The 19,771-nt window shown below is 51.1% G+C and overlaps 1 protein-coding gene across 1 annotated transcript; it reads left to right on the forward strand.

Annotated features, from left to right (window-relative positions):
* Positions 1–7,505: 7,505 nt before the first annotated feature.
* Positions 7,506–8,417, forward strand: LOC131211302 (uncharacterized). The gene has a single exon (XM_058204720.1). It carries the CDS (start codon positions 7,506–7,508, stop codon positions 8,415–8,417), a length of 912 nt encoding a protein of 303 aa, XP_058060703.1.
* The last annotated feature ends 11,354 nt before the right edge of the window (positions 8,418–19,771 follow it).

The following is a 19,771-nucleotide window of genomic DNA, read 5'->3' on the forward strand; positions in this document are numbered from 1 at the left end:
GCGTAAATAAACTGCGGCCGGCGGCCAAACAAACACGCCCGGTCGGGGTCCGGACGGCGCTCCATTTAATTTTTCGTTTACGACTCGTCGGCGCGAACCGATCACCGCGAAACCGATCATCCTGCGAGGCCGCCGCGGATATTAACTGCGAATTAATCCGTGGCCGCCGGGAGCTCATAAAATTCGGAAGCCCTGGGCCTGGGAAACTGGGTCGACCCAGCCGCTGTTCGCGCTTTGAACTGGCGTGATGTCGTTTCAGCAAAACTGCAGCCGGAACTCCGGGGCCCAAGCAAGGGGTCGGCCGCGCGAAACTAGCTGGTAATTTTAGCACTCGCACTGCGGGAGAGAGTTTCCCGCGGCCGAAGAATGCGCTGACATAAACGCTGTCATGTGCTCCGGTCGGCCAGGCGCCACAATTATTATTGCGCCAGTAACGGCCGGCCATTCGGTTTTAGAACGCCATTGGACCCGCCGTCCGAAAGTTGTGGCCACATGTGGAAACAATATTCTGGCCGAATCCCCGAAGCCGTTTCCGGGTGGTGGTGGTTGAGGTCGGGCCCCATAAATCCGTTCGAAAGAATGTTGTACCCGTGGTCCGCTTTCGCCGCGCCCGACCTTGGCCACGTGCGCTGCGCAAGGGCTGGCCACGGCACGAACGTGTGCAGCTGTCGGTGGCTTATCGAGAATTCATCATTCGTGGCCCGCGGGCCGATCGCGACATGTCCACAGGTTGGGCCGCTGGCCCCGGCTGCCGGGGATCTCCTGCCTGTCGGCTGGCTGGGGACTGGCGACGGTTAATTTGCAGTTGTCTCACTCGTGCCGGCGGCGACAGTGGGTGATTTATTGCGATTTGAATATTTGAAATCACGATTCCCTGCGCCCCAACGTGAACGCGTTTTAGTCTTTTCTAATCGCTGTTCGATCCTTTTTTTTTTATTTGCGCACTTTGCGCGCTTACTCAATTCCCGGGCCGGCCTGTGTGTGACTGATGGCTGATGGCCGCGAGAGTCTGCGCGTCAGGAAGCTGTCACCCGGCTGCTATCTGCGACGGCGGCGGGTGTTGGCGATATTTATTCCATTTACCATCGGCGGCTTCAATTTGCAAATGAGCCGCGCGAAACGCGACGATCCTTCTCACGATCCGTCACACCGCAGATCCGGACCAGCGGGCGGTGTGTTACTCAACGCGGATCGAACTGATCAGACGGGTGATGATATCGTGACGGTGTGCGATACATATGGAATCGGAAAAAGATGTTGCATTGCAAATTTGTTGGCCACTTGCTAATTGTGTCGTCGGGCTGCACGTCACCGATAATAACCATATCCATCAAACTGACACCTCGCGGGCTGCAGTGATATGGGAAGGCGGGTTGAAGCAAATTGAGTTGTTTTGCTATAAACTTCAACTTTTTTTTATTCATCTCGCCAGACTCCGCTGAGCTGGTCATGTCATGAGAATCAGTTTGCTAAATCTCCATAGTAAGTCGGGGAAACAGTTTGATTGAAGCTCCTGGCTATCCGGACAGCGGTCTGTTGGTGCTCTACACGACAGATCATCTCATTTGCGCGCCGAAACCATTAAGGATGGGTTGGCACGGTTACGATCACGATCGCACTGCGAACGATATGCTAGTATTTGGCAATTTTCCAACATTTCAAACGGCTCCCATTTGTAAACTTTTGGCAGGGCCTGCTCGCTCACAGGACACCGATGCATCAAAGAGCCCTTTGGAAAGCAGTCCCCAAAGCAAAAGACAGTTGCAAAGCAGTGCGTGCTTACATCGTAACTTCCGAGCACCAGAATGCGCCGCGCGAATCATCAGCCACTAATTAGCCGTGGGTGAAAGATTTGGCACATAAATTTAATGCTGTACGCGGGGCCACACGGGGATAATGGACGGGGATCATCAAGCGCCGATGATGACAGGTCTGGCGCGCGCTCCATGATGGATCGAATGACGTGCGCAGTTGATGATGCTGCGAACAAAGCAAACCACTAACGGTACGGATTTCTGCGCCCATCAAATTATGGCTCGTGGCTGGCTAGATTGGTTTTTATTTTTAGTAATTCTTCGATCAACACCCATCCACTAGGCCGGTCGCCCCGTGGAATGCTCGTCCGCGCCGGGAGCCGGCTCCGGGAACCGGGATGAGCTATTCGAAAACAATAAATTCGGTCGAAATTTATGGCTCAGATAAATGTGGTTCCGACGCCGTGCCGCGGGCCCTCATAAGCCGGGCACACGGGACGTCCGGATTTATTGGCCAATAAAACTACCCATTTGCTCTGAGTCACCTTGCAGGGCGGCCGGTGCGGGCGTAAGTGAAGTGTAAGATCGGACGTTTCTTCGGTGTAAGTCCGCCGGTCCGTGGCGTGCAGATCCCGCGGACGCGGACAATTACCGACCGAGCGGTTTATGGTCCGATGACGTGTGTCTTCGTTACGATCTAGCTCACTTCAGCCGTGGATTGGAAAGGATAGGGAATCCATTTTCGTGCCCACAATAGTACCATCGATCCCGGGCGTCCAGAAACGACCGAAACGTTGGCTGAGAACCCTGCGGCTCCCTCTATGATTCACTTGTCGCGCCCGCAATGGAGATGGACGTCCCGATAGGTGCTGCTGCTGTGTAACGAAATTTGAATGATGGCTCTATCGTGTAATGGAATCAGTAATTTACGATCCCCACGATACATTAAACGAGCCGTTACCATATTTGCCGTTTAATACCTGAATCCGTTTGGTAGTTGAAGCGTCGCACACGCAGCCGCCGCCACAATTACGGCCACTAGGTATCTAGCAATCTGCCGCGCGCACGAACCGCGAATGGAGTGACAATCATCCGCCCGCCGATCCGCACGGCCACGGAAGCGGATCGTCCCAAAACGAAGGTGAGAAAAACCCACCGCACGACGGAGGAGATCTCGGCGACCTCCTCGGTCCCGCGAGTCGCGAGTGGGAGTCCGACCTGGCGGGTCCGACGATCTGGCGGGACGGCGGATTTCCTGGAACCTAACCCTCCGGTTTCATCATCATCATCATGATCATGAATTTGGCGCCGCACCGGTGGGTTGGCGCGGACCATTTTGAAGACGACCGTAATTAAGCGTGGACGTGATCGAGTCTCGTGGGCCCGCGCTTGCGATCGGATCGACCTGATTGCGTAGCGCCGATAAGGCGCGCCGCGGTCTCGAGACGCCAGCCGTATCGGCTTACTCTGGCCGGCCCCGCCAGACGATCGTCGATCGGTGGCCGCGATACGAGCCCTCAGGTGACGCAGCCGAATACCTCGGTGGCGCCCGCGAAAGGCATTGATTCGCGCTATTTCGAACTTCCAAGTCCCAAAACAGAGCGAGAGCCACATTGGGCATAAATTATCTGCTTACGCTTGGTGCGGACCGTGCAGCTTCCGATTCCACAGGGTGCAGGGTCTCTTTTGGCGTCATCGAGCCGTTGGCGCCAGGGAGTTGTCCGTTGTGGCCCATCTCAGTGGTAATTTGATTCATGGATTCGCCAACAGGCGGAGTCTATTAAACGCAAGTAACTTCCTCGCCGGAGACACACCTTTCGGGAGACCGGCCGGTGACTTCAGCATCGGTGTATCTGTGACTTTTGAGTCCACCGTCCAGTCAGTTTGTTAGTCAGCGTTTAATGGCTGATTAAAAATTCGACGCTCGCCATTAGATTAATGGTGTCGCATTTCACCCTCCCGCTTGGGGGGCCATCATTGGGGGGGGGAGCATTGGAAGGTGTGCGCAGCGATGATGACTAATAAGGCCCGCGGCACCAGTCGGTCGTCGGCCGTGGGTGTGTGCGGGTCGGCAGAGCATAGATGTGAAGGTGACAATTTTCACGGCATTGTAAATAAGCCGTGCGCCTTGGGCTGGCCGTTGGGTCCCTGGGGCTCCAAGGCTCCCAGGGCAGCTCCACGCCGCCCGCCATCTGCTCGCATTAAAGTTTACGATTGGCCGTGCGATCCAACACCGGTGTCTTCGTTGACATCTCTATCGATTAATGGAGCGAACGGGCACAAGGCTTGGGCCCGAAGTCGGCGGAATAGACACCCCGACGGCGGACCGCGTTGCGAAGGTTAATGGTCCGGATTTTTCGTTGTGAATGAGTTGGATGGGTTTGGACTCACCATGATTACTCATCGATAGTATCTGCGGCTGCGGCAGTGGAGCGGATCCGCAAAGTGGCGACCACATGTTTTCTTTCTCGCCCAATGTCACCTCAGGTTTCGGTTTCGCATACAGCGCAGCGGCCAAGGTACGCAGATGACACAGATTCGGCAATAAATTCTTCCTAATCGATCGATGGACAACTTGACTGAGTTGTTCCGTAAGTTTTGAGCTTCGATAAGATGAGCACAATTTTATGGTTTATTATTTACTATTCAGTATGGTCTCCCTGAACATCATCAATACAATTTTTCCAACGAGATATCAATTTATGAATTCCATCTCCGAAGAAAGACTGCAAAATACGCTTCCGCAGCAGTTATAACGTCATCATTTGATGGAAAACGCTTTCCACGAATAATTTTTTTAAGATGTGGAAAAAGATGGAAGTCGCCTAGGGACCAAATCTGGTGAATTCGGTAGATGCTCCAACCATTTTTTTAGATTTCTGGACACGAACGCGTTTCGGAACCGAATGAAAAGGTTCAAACCAATAATTAGTCTCTTGTTTTGATTTAAGATTATGGTGATAGACCCAGGTCTCATCCATTGTGATGAATCGCACAAAATCCACTTTGTCCTGTTGAAAAAGTTCTAAAAGTTGCCGAGAAAGTTTATGGACGTCCTTGACGTGGATCCTCTACAAGACCTGTACGATCACATTTAAATTCAGAAATCTCCTTATTAACGTATAATATTAATTGAAGGCGAAGGACTTTTCGCCTATACTTACCTATACTTACCGCATATATGTACTTTCAACATTCGTTCATAAATTTCCTTTGCTTTTTTAAACCTTCCAAAAATAATAATTCAATCACTAAACGATACTTACCAGTGATAACGATACAATTTCTAAAAATACTATGACAAGTCGATACTAATTGGTTTGAAGTCGATACTAAGAGTGTACCAATAGAATAAAAATAAAATAAGGTTAGCAGCATCGCCCTCTGTTATTGAAGCTCAAAACTTATTGAACAGCCTGGTACTCTGCCCAAAAACCCCTGAAACCGAATATTATATAGGTCATAGGATTACACCCGGGATCTCGGCCGATCTATTCCCCAGAGGCGTGCGGTGCTTACCGGACGGCCAAATGAAATCACCACCAGTTTTTAGTCAATGGTCCTCGGGCCTCCTCCGCAATCCGGACATCAGCTGCAGCGTGGCGCTGCAGCGATCCACGACTGCAACGACGAAGTCCACGGCGAAACAGGCTTATCGTGCCCCAACCTGTGTATTAAAAACTTGATCCCTACCACACAAAATACGAGGCGCGTGCTGCGGCCTCTTCGGCGTGCCCCCGTAGTCGGCGTTTGGGGCCTACGATGCCGCCGACGATCTCTCCTTGTCCGGGGGCACGTGGGTAAAGTGTGTAGAAAACTAAGAAAGCCCTCCCCAAAACAAAAGCGAAACACACGACGGACACCCGGCCGGACCGGCGGAGGGTTCACGCCAAGAGAGGGGGCGCAAGTCGTGCCGAAACGGGTCGGCGGGACGACGATGATGCGCAATGGTGCTGGTGCTCTGGTCCCACGCAACCACCTCAAGACGGCATTTAGCAGCAGCTTTTTACGACTTGCGGCTGCTGCGGCTGCTGCTTGGACTGCGATTTCTCGCGTGACGCGCCTCGAAGATCGCAATCGCCACGCACTCCCGTGTCGCGTGTGGGCGCGGGTGTGTGGCCGCCCGTTTCCGTCTCCAGCCGAGGGCGGGCGGGCGCACCGTAGTAAACGGGGTCCGCGGTCTGCGTAGTAATATCGTAGAAAAATCGCATCGCGCCGAGCGAACGGAAGGTCAACCTCTGAGCGGTGAGATCGCGCCCGGCACGCGACCAACGACGCCGCTGGCGGGACGCTTTTTGCTGAATGAGCACCCCGATCGGCCCCCTTACTGTTGTTTCATTCATGGAAACGAGCAACGGGAGGGCGGTTTTGGTCCGTCCGACGGTGGCGTAAGCATAACGCCTGACTGGAGCCAGGCGTCCGGGTCCTGGAAAAGCTGTCATATTGCGCGAGGAACCGAGCGGTGGAGAAGCGGTGGAGCCGGCGTCGCCAGGGGGTCCGTAGGAAGATGCTAACAGAGAGTTCGAGACGCAGAGACAGCTGGAGCCGGATAAAAGCTGGTGGCGCCGGTCTCAAGTGTCTGAAGGCCCCCGCGGGGCCTGTGGGAAGACCCGACTCACAACAATGTCTCCGGCTCCAGGGGTCTTGGTCTGCTTTTTTCTGCCTCTTCCAATTGGTGTAGGCCGTCCCGGCGTCGGTAATGAAGGGTCGCCGCTGAATGAAAACGACGACATTTTGATTTCGAGTCCGATTTTGAGGCCGGCTTCTTGAAGGAGAAACTTTCTTCCCATTAGATGCCAAACCTGTGCAGGGCGTTTGAAGTGGAAGTCGAATGAAAGCGGTCATAACGAAAGACTTCTGTGCTTCGGTACTGTTTCCGATGTGTACTAGATTGCGCACACGGCTTCCCGTCTACTAGAAGACGCTGCGCTGTCATTCTGACGATGACGTTTCGTAGAGTGTTTTGCGACATTTGCTTAATACTGTGAGCCGTAAAAGACCGGATATGTGGAGAGACAATTATTAGTTCAATTTCCTGATGAAAAAAGGTTGGGAAAAAGAACTCCCTTATTTGACCGGTAGATGGCTTTAGTGATCGATGTCTCGTGAAGTATCGATCGTACAGTTTCAGTTTTATGCTCTTTTTCAAACTGACACTTAACACTTAAGAAAAATGGCCAACATAAGAGTTGTTCCAATGTTCCATCCACACACGTCGCACACTAGCTAAAAATTCCGGGAGCTTGGTTGGGATGTTTCAATGCGGAGCTCGCACCTGTTTCGGAAAATTGTAAAACTTCCTGAGTGATAAGAAATAAGAAACAAGAAAATACTGTGAAGATTGCTAGAGTTTTTTGCCAATAACGACCAAGCTAATAGGGGAACTATGAAGTTACCTTTAAAAAGGCAACACATTCTACAACAAAACGGTGCAAATTTGATGCAAATCGAACCATCGAAAACATCTTAAATCAAGTTTTGAAACTGACGCCAAAATAATGGATTTCTCTTTCCCCACTCAATTTTGTTTGCATCACATCTTCGTGATCATTTCGTAATTTACAGTAATCCGTTTCGTTGATAGTGGAGATGAAAACCGATCCGAAAAGTGTGCCGAAGACTATTCCTATAGATGATATATTGCATAGAGTAATGATCATGTTAATGGCCATTGACATAGATTTACAACAATAAAGAAAGGTGCTTAACGTACATTTTCAAACGTTTCCACTCCCGTTTCCCTTGTTGCAGATGCATCTAACGATGAAACTGTCGCTGGTGGTGGCGCTCCTGCTGGCGAGCACGGCCGGCCACCGGTTGCCCCTGTCCGACTCGATACTGGACATCATCAACACGCGGCACGTGGAGCAGATACTGGCCGAGCGGCGGGCGAATGCGTCGCGCGAACACGAGAAGCGCTACATGGTGCAAAACGACCTGGACGAGGACGTCACGGAGGACGGAGCCGACCTGTACCAGACGCCCGAGGTGGCGATCGATTTCGACTTCAACGGACGCCGCCAGGGTGGTGGCCGACCGCACCACCACCACACGCTTCCGGCGTATAACGAGTCCAGCGAGGGTGGCCACCATTACCACCACCAGCAGCAGCAGGGTCAGGGCCAGCAGTCGGATCTGCTGACCGATGTGCACGCGTACCGCGGCGACAAGCTGCTGAAGTCGAGCAAGAATGCGCTGCTGGTGACGCGCAAGGAGTATCTGAAGAAGGACTGGTGCAAGACGGAACCGCTGGTGCAGCGGATCCGCGAGGAGGGCTGCCTCAGCCGGACGATCGTCAATCGGTTCTGCTACGGCCAGTGCAACTCCTTCTACATCCCCAAGTCGCCGAAGCGCAGGCGCCACGGCGGCGGTGGTGGTGGCGTCGGTGGCGGCGGGGGCAACAAACCCACCCCCCGAAGCTACTCGGTCGGGCACCACCGCAACCGGGATCCGCCGCGCGACTACCGGGAGCGGGAGGTGGACCTGGACTTCGAGGACGAGGACCTGACGGGGCCGTCGTTCCGTTCGTGCGCCTTCTGCAAGCCGAAGAAGTTCACCTGGGTGACGGTGACCCTGCGCTGCCCCTCGCTCGTGCCCCAGCTGCGCCGGAAGCGCATCCAGCGCATCAAGCAGTGCAAGTGCACCGCCGTCCCGCTCCACTAGGATCAGCTACTAGAGAGAGCGAGAGAGAGAGAGAGAGAGAGAGCCTCGCTGGAGTGCTTTCGGCCAACGGGGACCTGTTGTAAGACTTGCGCCACGTTGTTTGTTGGTGGCGCTCGCGTTACTAGGTTATGATTTGATTAGGCTAACGTAGGGGGGGCCCTCGTGTGTGTGGGTGGGTGAGTTGCAACAAGTTGTAGAACTTTCCCGGGCTGGAGTCACTGAACTACTTGCGCCGAAACTGATGCAAAGTCCAAGAATGGTTGGCCAGTTGTTTTGTGGTGGTTCTTCCGAATTGCCCGAAGTGGACCAACGTCTCTTCGGCCAACTTTCCATTTTGAGCCATCTCGCCCGAAACCGGCCACCCGAAGACGGCCTGTTCCGGATGCAAGAGCTGCCAGAGTGGGAAGGTGGTAATTTTCGCCATTTCGTTAGAGGTGGTGCGTGATGGATGGTGGTGCGTGGCCCAAAAGTCGAACACGTGGGCCCTGGCCACCGAGGATCGTGAGGTTCGAGAATCTGCCTTTCGCGCCCGTCCGGAACTGAGAGCAGCGCTCGGGGCTCCCTCGGAAGACCCACGCTTCCGAGTAGGTTGGCCGGCTCCTTCTCCCGGTACGCACGTGACGTCGGCCGTTGGAGCCAGAGATTCATTCATTAGCCCGACGGGCGCGCTGTGCTGAATGAGCGATCGCTTGCGCTAAATGCGCTCCAAATTGGAGAGAACGACGCCAGACACCGAAACGCCCATGAACCGCGGCGGACGCCCTGACACATCTCCGGTGTCTCTCTCTCTGATGTCATGCCCCACACGCTGTGACGACGCCGCACTAGACGAGTCAGCCTAACAAGTGGGCCGCCCCGTGATGGTTGAAGATGGTTCTCTATGAGCAGCGCGCGCGTGCGTCAAGGTGTCCTGAGGCGAACCACCGATCCGATGAGATAATCTTCGTGTGAAACATACACATGGCCGGGCGCGGGCGCACGGGTTCACATATATTACACATCCTGTGTATTGGTTGGGTGAATAAATTAGTTATGATTGGGTGCGCGCGACGCGATGCAGCCGCGCCGGGGGCCGGCCGGGTCCGCGAGATGTCGCCAGAATCGGGCCGAAATCGGGTGGTGTTAATTATGGACACGACACCGCCCGGGGGGCCCCGACAGGGTATCCGATTTCCTCCGTTCGCCAAAGAGTCGCCGCCGGGACGCGACGCAATAGCCCCGCGCAACAATGAGTCACACCTTTTTTTTTGTTGTGAGGAGGAGCCGAGTTCCTGCGTCGATCTGGAACCGCCGGGTAATAGAGATGGTTATTGGGTTTAATGAAGAGACCGCGATCGGTCAGCCGACCGGTATCCCCGCGGATGAATCAGCGCCTCGGCCTGTTCGGATCAAATATCGCACCGATCACCGCTGGGAGAAAGGGAAAAAATCGAAAACAATCCGGACTCAGCTGACTTTTTCGGTAGCACGCTGGAAGTGCCGATGACGAAGAGGTTAAGAATTCGATACCCGTCACCGGCAGGACCTGCCTGAAGGAAGCCCAACCGCACACATCCACACACACGCGGGGCTCTCGAAACGTTCGGATTCGGGAGGAGGATAATAATTATAAACACATTGATTGCCGATGACACAAGATGATGATGAAATCGTAACCACCTTTCTAGTTGTAGTGCAGTAGTGCAACAAAACAAGTAAAAAAAGAAAGTATTTATTGTACAACGGCGCGCGAGTGTCCGGTCCGGACACGCGCAGGGGCGGAGGGGCCAGTGCCAGTGTTGTGGGCCAGCAAACGATCGATTTATTAAAAAAAAAAACAATATTAACCAGATCAAGGGACACGAACCATACAAAGAGTAGCGCGGAAGTACCAGATTTGAGAGAGAGACCAGGATGAGGTTCCCCTCGAAGTTAGCGTCCCCCCCCCTGTCGTAAGTCGAATGCCATGTCGAATAGTGTTGCGTTATGAGTGTGTGCGTGTGTTTTTTTATTGTAAATCTTAAGTCACATATTTATAAACACCTACCTTGACCTACCTACCTACTAGTACTTCTCTTCGACGAAACAAATCCCAACAGTATTGAAAGCAACAGCAGAGAGAACGAGAGAGAGAGGGGAAAAGAAAGTAGAGGATCGCAACAAGGACTTGCCCGATCGATTGGGTTCGATCGGTGCGATTCGTCCGATTCGCCGGAAATTTTTCGTTCGTTCGCAAAGCAAATAATTTGTGTTATGGAAATAATTTTCCGCCGGAAAATTAGCATTTTTTTCCAGTAACAAAAACGTAGCTAGTAGCCAGTGCTGCTTTGCATTGTTCTCCGTATGCGTCTGTGGCCACGGCCAGGATCGCGGAGAGCCGGACCGTGAAACAACCGTCTAGACAACGCGACCGAGCGCGTCGTCCGGCACAGTCGTCAAATCATATGTTCCTACCAGTTTATTGTAATATTAATTAGTGATCGGCGCTACGGCCACAGCCGCCGCCGATTTATTAGGAGTTAGGAGTTCGTCCCGGGCACAGTAATTGGAACAGTTGTTGTTTTTGTTCTCCGTGCTTGTGGTGCAGCCATTAAACCTTAAAAGGGGTAGAAAATGTAACGCAAAAAGCAAAAAAAAAGAACAGAACGAAATCCCAACCTCTGAGGTCCCAGCAGCTGTGGTTTTCGAGGGCCAGCCCCATTTTGGACCCGAGCGCGTGTGAAGCGCAATTAGCGCACCCATCCCGCGTGCCACGTGCTGCTGTTGGGCTGATGATGATGATGCAGCAGAAATCACGTGGCCAGGAGTTATCCGTTTAAAGGTACGATGAAAGCTGTGCTTGGACCAATATGGGCGCATAAAAACGCAAGTATTGACATCGCGCTCAGAAGCGAAGCACAGAAAGAGAGAGAGAGTATGGCCCCATGGCAGATCGTCCCAGAACCAGAGAAAGAGAGACAGAGAGAGAGAGAGAGAGAGAGAGAGGGTAGAAAGCTAATTTAATCTAAAACGAGCAAGCAAACGCACTAATAAATGTTTCCATAAAACCGTACAAGAGTGGCCAGTGGCGGTGTGTCCCTGATGGAAGGGCCGAAAATGGGCTGGAACAGATTAGAGAAGTGTTAAGCTGAAGCTGTGAGACCCGAGAGAGCCCCGGCTAAGATGACACAATAGAACAAGAACAAAACACACACGCGAAAAAAACGTGGAACGAAACGGAGCATTAATAAAAGCGAAATAAATAGCGCAAGCTCAACCCAAGATTTATCTGTTTGTCTTCGTGTCTGGCCGGCAGGGATTTGTCTGGCAGACGGAGCGCCACGATTAGGCGATTACGGCGCCGGACCAGTCCTCCGGTGGATCCGTTTGACCGATTGGTCCCTGCTGCTGCTGCTGCTGCTGGCCGGCAAAAAACGGTTTCATTTACCTACTTACCGATTTCCGAAAAACAACCGTGCGAAATCCGAAAAATGCCCATAATCTGGGAGGACCAGTTTGACTGGGAGTGCCCGGTTTTTTGGTATAACAAACATTCGACACCATTCATCATCGGGCCGGCCCGTTTCGGTGCTTTTGTTTTAAATAATTGTTCGCAGATATCGGCAATTTTGCGACTTCCGAAAAGAAGGTGTCCATGCCCCCGGCCACACCAAGGTGGATCACAGAAACGCAACGAAACCCAGCGGTCCGGTCCGCCGCAACCCGAGCTACTTATTAAATAATAATACGATACGAGAAACGGCAATGAAGACCCGGCGCATACCCGAAAACAAAGTTTCAAGATGCGATCGGGCATTGGGAGATCCTGGCCACGGCCTGAAAGGAGAACGGCCCGGGGGCTCGTACACGTCACGCGAGCAAAAGGCACTGAACATAGGTCTCGCAGGTCTCGGGAGCCTTCGAGCGTGGCGCCTAAATTGCGAAACCGGCCCGGCGCTTACAAAACATCTGTCCATCTGTCTTCCGTTCCGATGTGTTTTTGCGGTACTTTGTTTGGCCGAGGTTCCCATAAGTGTGGCTTTGCGAGTGTTTACCAACAATTCTGCGTCACTCTGCGGTGGAGGACCCCTGAGACTCTGGATCCTGGTTGGTCCGTAAACATGCTCCAGCCAAAGTGGCACAATCTCTCACATTTTGTTACATAACTTCTTGGGTTCGAAACCTTTGGCTCCGAGTTGGTAGTAAGTTGACCGGAGGAAACCAACTTTTTTAGTTAATTAATTAGTAACATTAAGTTTTGATTGGTGAGAAGGGTTGCAGACTCAGCGTTTAAACTGCTAATTAGACGTAATGGACCCGCGCGGTCGTAACGTTTTATGGGCTGGAGTTCTAGTTTGTAAATATGGCGCACACAGATTGTCTTGCTCCGACTTTATGGGGCGTTATCAATTCGATTCAATTATGCTGTCGTAGGAACGGAAGGAACGACCAAAGAGTCTGGTGCAGTGCATTAATTTTTCGCTCCATCAGCGACCGATGGCGGAGATTACTGCACCGATGTCTAATAAATACCGACATTTTACTACGGGCTGTCGGTTCCATCCCTGATGGCGTTCACTTTCAGCCAATATGCAACCGCGGTGAAAAATCAACTGCCAACTGACTCAAGCATCGCAGGGAACCGCAGCAAAAGTCAATTTTACATCCGCTGAGTCAACGGCGAACTTGTCTTATCACTTTCGAAGATTAAATTTGGTCCCCTCGGGCACGGATCACAGAGGTGAGTGGCATTTTTGAGATCGAGCGGGCATCCAACGTGTAGACGAATCGCATTCGGAGGACAATTTGGCTGTCTGCCGCGGCGCGTCTATTTCGCACGACTGGCTACGACATGTTCTTGTTTTGCGATTTTCTAGCACCGACCGTGCGACCGACGCGACAGTCCGCGTTGTGTCCTGTTGTGCCAGTGGCTTCACAGTTTATTTAGTTTCTAACTTTGAAAAGTTCTAATAAAGCAAGGGCACCAAAACACAATTTGCAGTATACCCAGCGCGAGTTGGCACAATTTGGCGCATTACCGATGAGGTCGAAAACAGCGCGTAACGCCGTTTCCAAGCACCGCAAACACAATTTCCGTCTCGTTCGGCAAGCCAAGCCGTGGAAGTAGCTTCTCATCTAGCGACTTTACAACCTCGTACGTTTTGGTGTCATCATCGAACTCGTTTATCCTCGCCAGGGCCCAACGGGTCCCGCGCACTTTGGGCGTCTGGGCACGGTTGCGGAGCGATTTGGTCTCCCTCTTCTTATTTTCGATAGCATCCAGAATAAATGCTGCATAGCAAACGGGAGTCAGTGTAAATTACGACAAACATCACCGTATTCTGTGGGGCCAGTACTCACTCATTTCGTCAGGGGAAAGTTTCGGATCCACCGACTGGGAACGGGACTCTGGGAGTTTGTTATTTTCCGTTTCGACGGGTTTCAAGGATTCACACGATTTGAATACACATTCGGCCGCGGCTAGCTCCAGATCTTCTCTGTACGAGGCAGGCTGTGGCGAACCAATCCAGCGGTCAATTCCGTACAGAATCGATTCATCCAACGTTGGACCGAAGAACTGATGGCGCGCTCTGGATGCGATGCTGTAGCGTGGTAAACTTCTTAGCCTGGCTGAGCAACTACTCGACGGTTCGGAGGAAAGCATTTTTCTTGTGAAACGATGTGGAATTTTGTTGAAAACCAGTTTCGACCCGGTCAGCCCGATAAGTTATTGCAGAAGAATTGGCATTGGCACGATGTTTGCTACGATGCGGATTGAACTCAACCACATCGCTATCGCTTCCATGGCTACCAGCTTCTCATACAATAATTGCTCTAAACCTAGATATCATGGATTCATAGTTTTACTTCCAAATAATAGTTTGTCGATATTTATTATTAAGAAAATTCTATCGCTTAGGAAAAGGACGAATCAATTTTCCAGCATCGAGCCACAGATCAACTGTAAAGCTCGGTCGGAGCTTTTAGCCAAGACACCAGAACAAAGACGAGCGATGCTATAAAATGTGCTTCACCATAAAATCGCAATGAAGCACGTTGAGTGCGGAAAATGAAATCGCCCGAAATTGGGAAATGTAAGAAAAAAGAAGAAAAACTTGCTTTCGGGAAAATTCTAGCGACCTAAAATAGTGAACTGTTATGCAATGCGCTATTTCGGCCCTTTTATTTAAGCTTAGATGCTATGAGAAGTGATTTATTCGCAGCACCTTTTCTGGATTGGTATGTTTGGTTGTGAACTAAATATCATTATAGTTTCAACTATATTAATTTTAATCATTAATAAACATTTGTCCATGGTGCTGTTTGAATGATGTTCAATGTATAAAATAGGTATGAAGCGCCATTTTATCAAAAGTCGCAATTTATGGGGGAATAGAAAACCCTAGCAAAAGAAGGTAAGTTATTATATCGTGTTGATTGCATATTTCACATCAATCATGACTGAATATTTTGTGAAAACTCTTCTGTTTCGATGATCGAAGCTCCTGAAAGTGATTATTACACCATGCAAAAAATGTCATTGAATCGGTTTTTGAATAGGTAGGAATTTTGAATAGGGCTCAAATAATAGCCATTTTCAGCGCCATCGGTCCATGCAATAGTTTTCACTTTTCCTCCGATGCCGATTACGCAACAAACAAAAGTTGGCCCCACATAAAATAAAATGGGGCTTCAAAACCCACTACACGGGTAAATGTCACCGGGTTTTCTGGTCGGTGTATTGCAAAACGCGAACACGAATTGTGGCCACGGGTTCGTCGATGGCGAAAAATCGATACGTTGAAGTTGGAATGAAAATTTTCGGTCCCAAACGGCCATAATGCCGCGCAACATGGCGCAATGGTAAAAGTTCTTTCGTACGCAAACGCTTCGGTTGTTCTTGGTGTGGGCGCCACGGGGGAGCACTGCGGCCGGTGGGAGCACACGGGCCACGAAATGGAACCAGAATGTATCCATACCAACGGGGGCCATTTCTGCCCGGCCGAGCTGTACATAGTATCATCACAGTAGGCGGAGTTTAGACAAACGTTCAGGTGGCTAACGGCGTGTGCTGGTGTGCGCCTGGGCTTACGGCCTCCAAGGACACGGCCGCCGTCGGTGTTTTTGGGGCCGGGATCGAGTGGGTGTTTGGTGAAAATTAGTCGGCAGGTATTAGAACGGAACCCGAGTGTCTCACTGCAGTCCGTAAAGCGGAGCTTTTGGGTGAGTTTCTTGAAAAATATTGCCAAGAGCTGTTGTTGTGAGGTCATTTGCAGCTGGGAGGTACTGACCAAGAGTTTTTAAAAAGCATTCAAATAATCCCTATTAGCTAGCGGGTTGGACATATTCTAGAGCTTTCCAGGACATTACCTCACGAATTCTTCAATTTGAACACTACATTAAAATACTTGGATTACCTATTAACCAATATTAAATATAAAATTAATAGTCGAGGCTCCACACCAATCTTTTATTGGTCTTTCATGCATTAAAATAAAAATGAACTAACGAAAAACAGTTTCATTCGCCCATAATATTAATTGCATTAAACACCTTGCCAGCGCTCAGGTCGCAATACAGATTTTCCAATTTCTATCATTTATACGTAACTCTGACTTCCAGTTCGATCCAGCGGAAGCTGATGAAATGCTTTTTCCGCATGAATGACCAGTCGGTGAGGGAAACCCGTAGGTGTCCCTTTGCCGATACAATGGCACATCCTGCCCTAGCATGGCGTTGGCGCATTGTCCATGGTTGCGATGGTGTTTAAATGCTACAAAAACGCAACTCTTTCATCCATAACCCCGGGTCTGGAAAGTATCGAACAGGCTTCAATCGCGGCAATGAATACGGCCTTGGTGCGACAAGGACTTGTCACTGGCGCTTCTTCACTCCCGCAGCAGGCCCCTACCGTTTAAGAGCGGGGCTCCTCCGTCACATTCTTTAGTGCTTGAGTTACCGTTAAGTGACTGTTTGAACGACTTTATTAACTTCCGCCGAACCGGCCGAGCCGAAAGATGCGAAGAATTTTGTCAACATCCACCCCGCCCGCCAGGACGATGGGAAACCGACTACGGCCGACGGGGACGCATGACGCATGATTCCCCTTTTGCGTTTGCGATGGGCCACGCTTCGGTATAAATCAGGTGGAAAGTTATTACTCTCCGCGCGTTGGCGATGGCTTGGCAACGGGGGCCCTGTCAGGAATGAAGTGGCAATAAGGTAGCGGCACCACTCCGCGCCCAGCGACTTCCGGGCGACCGGGGGTTCCGGGGGACGCGTTGGACGCGTGTCGGTTTGCGATCGACCATGTCGAATGGGATGAGAGATGGGAAGATTGCGGACCGTCCCAGGACTTGGATCGACTCTGGGCTGTGGAGCTGTGTGCGGAACTGGAACAAAGTGTGGATTAAAACGTCTGTGCACGATAAGATAGCAGCGTAATATGTATGTGTTTACTGCCTACAAGCGTCCTCTACTGTGTAATGATTTATTGTAGTTATGGTTAGGCTCTGTTGAAGGCATTTACACTTTCAAACGCTTTTTGAGCCTCGCACAGAACCACAACTTGTTATGTAATTTGCATATAGCTGTCTCATTGCTACATACACTCTTTGCATTATTTTTATATTTTAGTTGGAAGCAATTTTCATTCGAAACAAAACTTCAACCATCTCTGATTAAATTATTGGGCGTAAAACGATATTTCTTCAATGCCATGACAAAGACATAACCAATTTCCAGAACATTGATTTTCTTCCACAGAATGAGTCAGAAGCTTCCATTTGAAGTGGTCACACTGAGAACGTTGGTTGTTGTGGAAGAACCAAAAAAGACGAGAAAGAATTCATTACGCACGGCAAACAAGGAACACAGCCGACAGTTACCACACCGTGTTTACTAACAAAGTGTTTGATAAAGACAATTTTGTTGACCGAGTTTGATGAGAAACGCGCGACAAGACACGTCGGGTTCGCGTTACGCACCACCGCTTCATCGAAAGTTACTTAAGACCCAAAAAGTAACTGCACACGTTTCAGTACATACTCCACTCGGGCTCAATACTGCTGACGGTGCAGCCATGGGAGGTGAGCTTTAGTCACTTCAATCGTGATGTAGAACGAATGCCCAGCAGATTCTGTCTTGTCCAATTTGTAGGGCTTGTTGCTGGCATCACGCCTCTGCTGGTCGCCGCAGCTTGGCTGACGGCAGCCTCGAGTGGCCTTTCCATCGAGCGCGAGGCGACAGTGGAGCTGATTCCGAACGATCTCGTGGAAGTGAATGAAGTGTCTAAGCAAACAATCAGCAGCCCACAGAAGGTGATCGAGAATCAGATCGTCAAGGTGGCCCGCATCGTCCAGCAAGCCTTCGATGAAGCCAGGAGGAGCTGGAGACAGAAGGAGAAAAGGGACGCCGGCGTTCCGTACGTGTTTCCGCTGCTGACGTGCATTGTCAGTGAGTGATCGTGACCAGGTGGGGTCCCCCTTTGGGTTGCTCGAATTCTCGTGTCAATGTTTCCTTTGCAGGACTCATGAAGTCTGGCCTGATACCCGAACCGGTACTGAAAGGAATGCTGGCGTCAGCCAGCGAATCATACACGAAATTGATGGGCTCAAATAAGCCTTCGTTGGTCTCCGGTGCTTCGTTCCTGTCGCCATCACTGCCACCATCTCCTGTGTCTACATTGACTGGCGTTGCATCTGGATTTGCCAATGGAGCTGCACTGGGAGTTGCTGTTGCCGGTCTTCCTGGTGCGCCATTGGCTGGAAGTGCATTAACTGGAGCTGGGCTAGCTGCTTTAGGAACGGCGGGAGGTGGCGTCGCAGGAGTTCCAGTTCCTGGCGGAATGCTCCCTGGTGCGCCATTAGGTGGAGGTGGATTAGCTGCAGCTGGAACTGGGCTAGAGTTAGCATCTTTGGCCACAGGAGGTGTTGGAGGAGGAATGCCTTTGGGGGGTGAAAGTATCGCTGGAGTTCCGGTTGGTGGCGGTATGCTCTCGGGAACACCGTTGGGAGGTGGAATACCAGCAGCCGGTGGTGGTCTAAGCTCACTAGGGGCCGCAGGAAGTGTCGTTGGAGCTCCGGTTGGTGGCGGAATGCTTCCAGAAACGCCGCTAGGTAACGGTTTACCTGGCGCAGCCTCTCAAACCGTTGCCGGAGCGCCGTTAGGAGTCCCTGGAGCTGACGGTGGAGCAGCGATGGGATACGCAATGGGTAATGCAGCAGGTTTCGTTGCCGGTTATTCAGCAGCAAATATGGCAGGGTCTGCAACAGGAATAGCCGGTGGGTCTCCGGCCTCATCAGGCGCTGTTTTAGGACAGGCTCTCAGTATCTCTAAAGCAGTTCTGAGATGAAACTGATTTGGATTTATCGGAATGTATATAGTTCGTTTACTTAATAGGATTCAATCATTAATTTATAAGTGTTTTTGTTAGATAAACTGTATTAATCCTATATGAAAGAGTAATGAAATGTGCTGTTTGATGTTGAAAAGAGGTTTCAGAAAAGCGACGAGTTATTTTTCAAAGCAAAAACTCCTTCTCAAAGACGGGACAAAAAGTTCTCTCAAAATGGCGGAGCAGAAATGCTAAATCTAAGAAGTAGATCAAAAGTATTTTAAATGTGTATTCTATCTGAGCTTCGAAAAACCAACGCTGGAGGTCTACATACACTCCAACTGTGGACCTTCTGGACTGGAAAGTGTCACAAGAATGATGTTTTATTTATAGCACGCATTTTTTTGCTCGTATTGCTCGTGTCTAGCCGATAATATGATTTCCATTAACTTTTTGCGTCGAGAAAAAATAAAACGGAAAGAAAATGGATGGTTGCACAGTTTTTAGCTCGCAGCAAGCTATGTCGGAACCCGTTGCCATCGCAGAGGGCAAACCATTCTTCGTTGGTCGCAGCAAGCCTCGGCGAAATGCTACGTCTCTACCCAGTGACGGGTTGACGTCAGTGGAAGTACCGTGCGTGGTCGGAAAGGTGACTTCGAATCGACAGGAACGGAAGTACATAAGGGCCAGCGCCAGAGCTCCACCTTCGCCGGCTGTGGATTGGGTAGAAAGCGGGCCCGTTATGTAAGAGCAATGAACACTGTAGAGAACGGCTGCTACTGTTGCCACCCCGAAAAGTTGGTCGCCGAGATTGCGGATGGCGCTGAGTGGGCGCATCCCGCTGGCCAGGCTGGGGAGAGGACTCCAACACAGTGAAACACGCCGGAACGGGAGTCCTGGCCCGGGAGAGAAAGCGGTCGGCCAGGCGCACATGCGCGGAAGCAGCCAGAGAGCGAGAGCCTGATGTCTGCCTCGGGCGAACGCGAGAGCCGGGGTCGGCTGTATCGCTATTTACCGGAAGATGCCAGACAAGGACGATCCGGACGGGCACGGGCCAGAC

Source organism: Anopheles bellator, chromosome 2, assembly GCF_943735745.2.
Source record: "Anopheles bellator chromosome 2, idAnoBellAS_SP24_06.2, whole genome shotgun sequence".
NCBI classification, from domain to species: domain Eukaryota; kingdom Metazoa; phylum Arthropoda; class Insecta; order Diptera; family Culicidae; genus Anopheles; species Anopheles bellator.

What these genes read in the sequence shown, in the direction of transcription:
- LOC131211302 (XM_058204720.1), top strand. Translation starts at nt 7,506, where the DNA reads ATGCATCTAACGATGAAACTGTCGCTGGTGGTGGCGCTCCTGCTGGCG.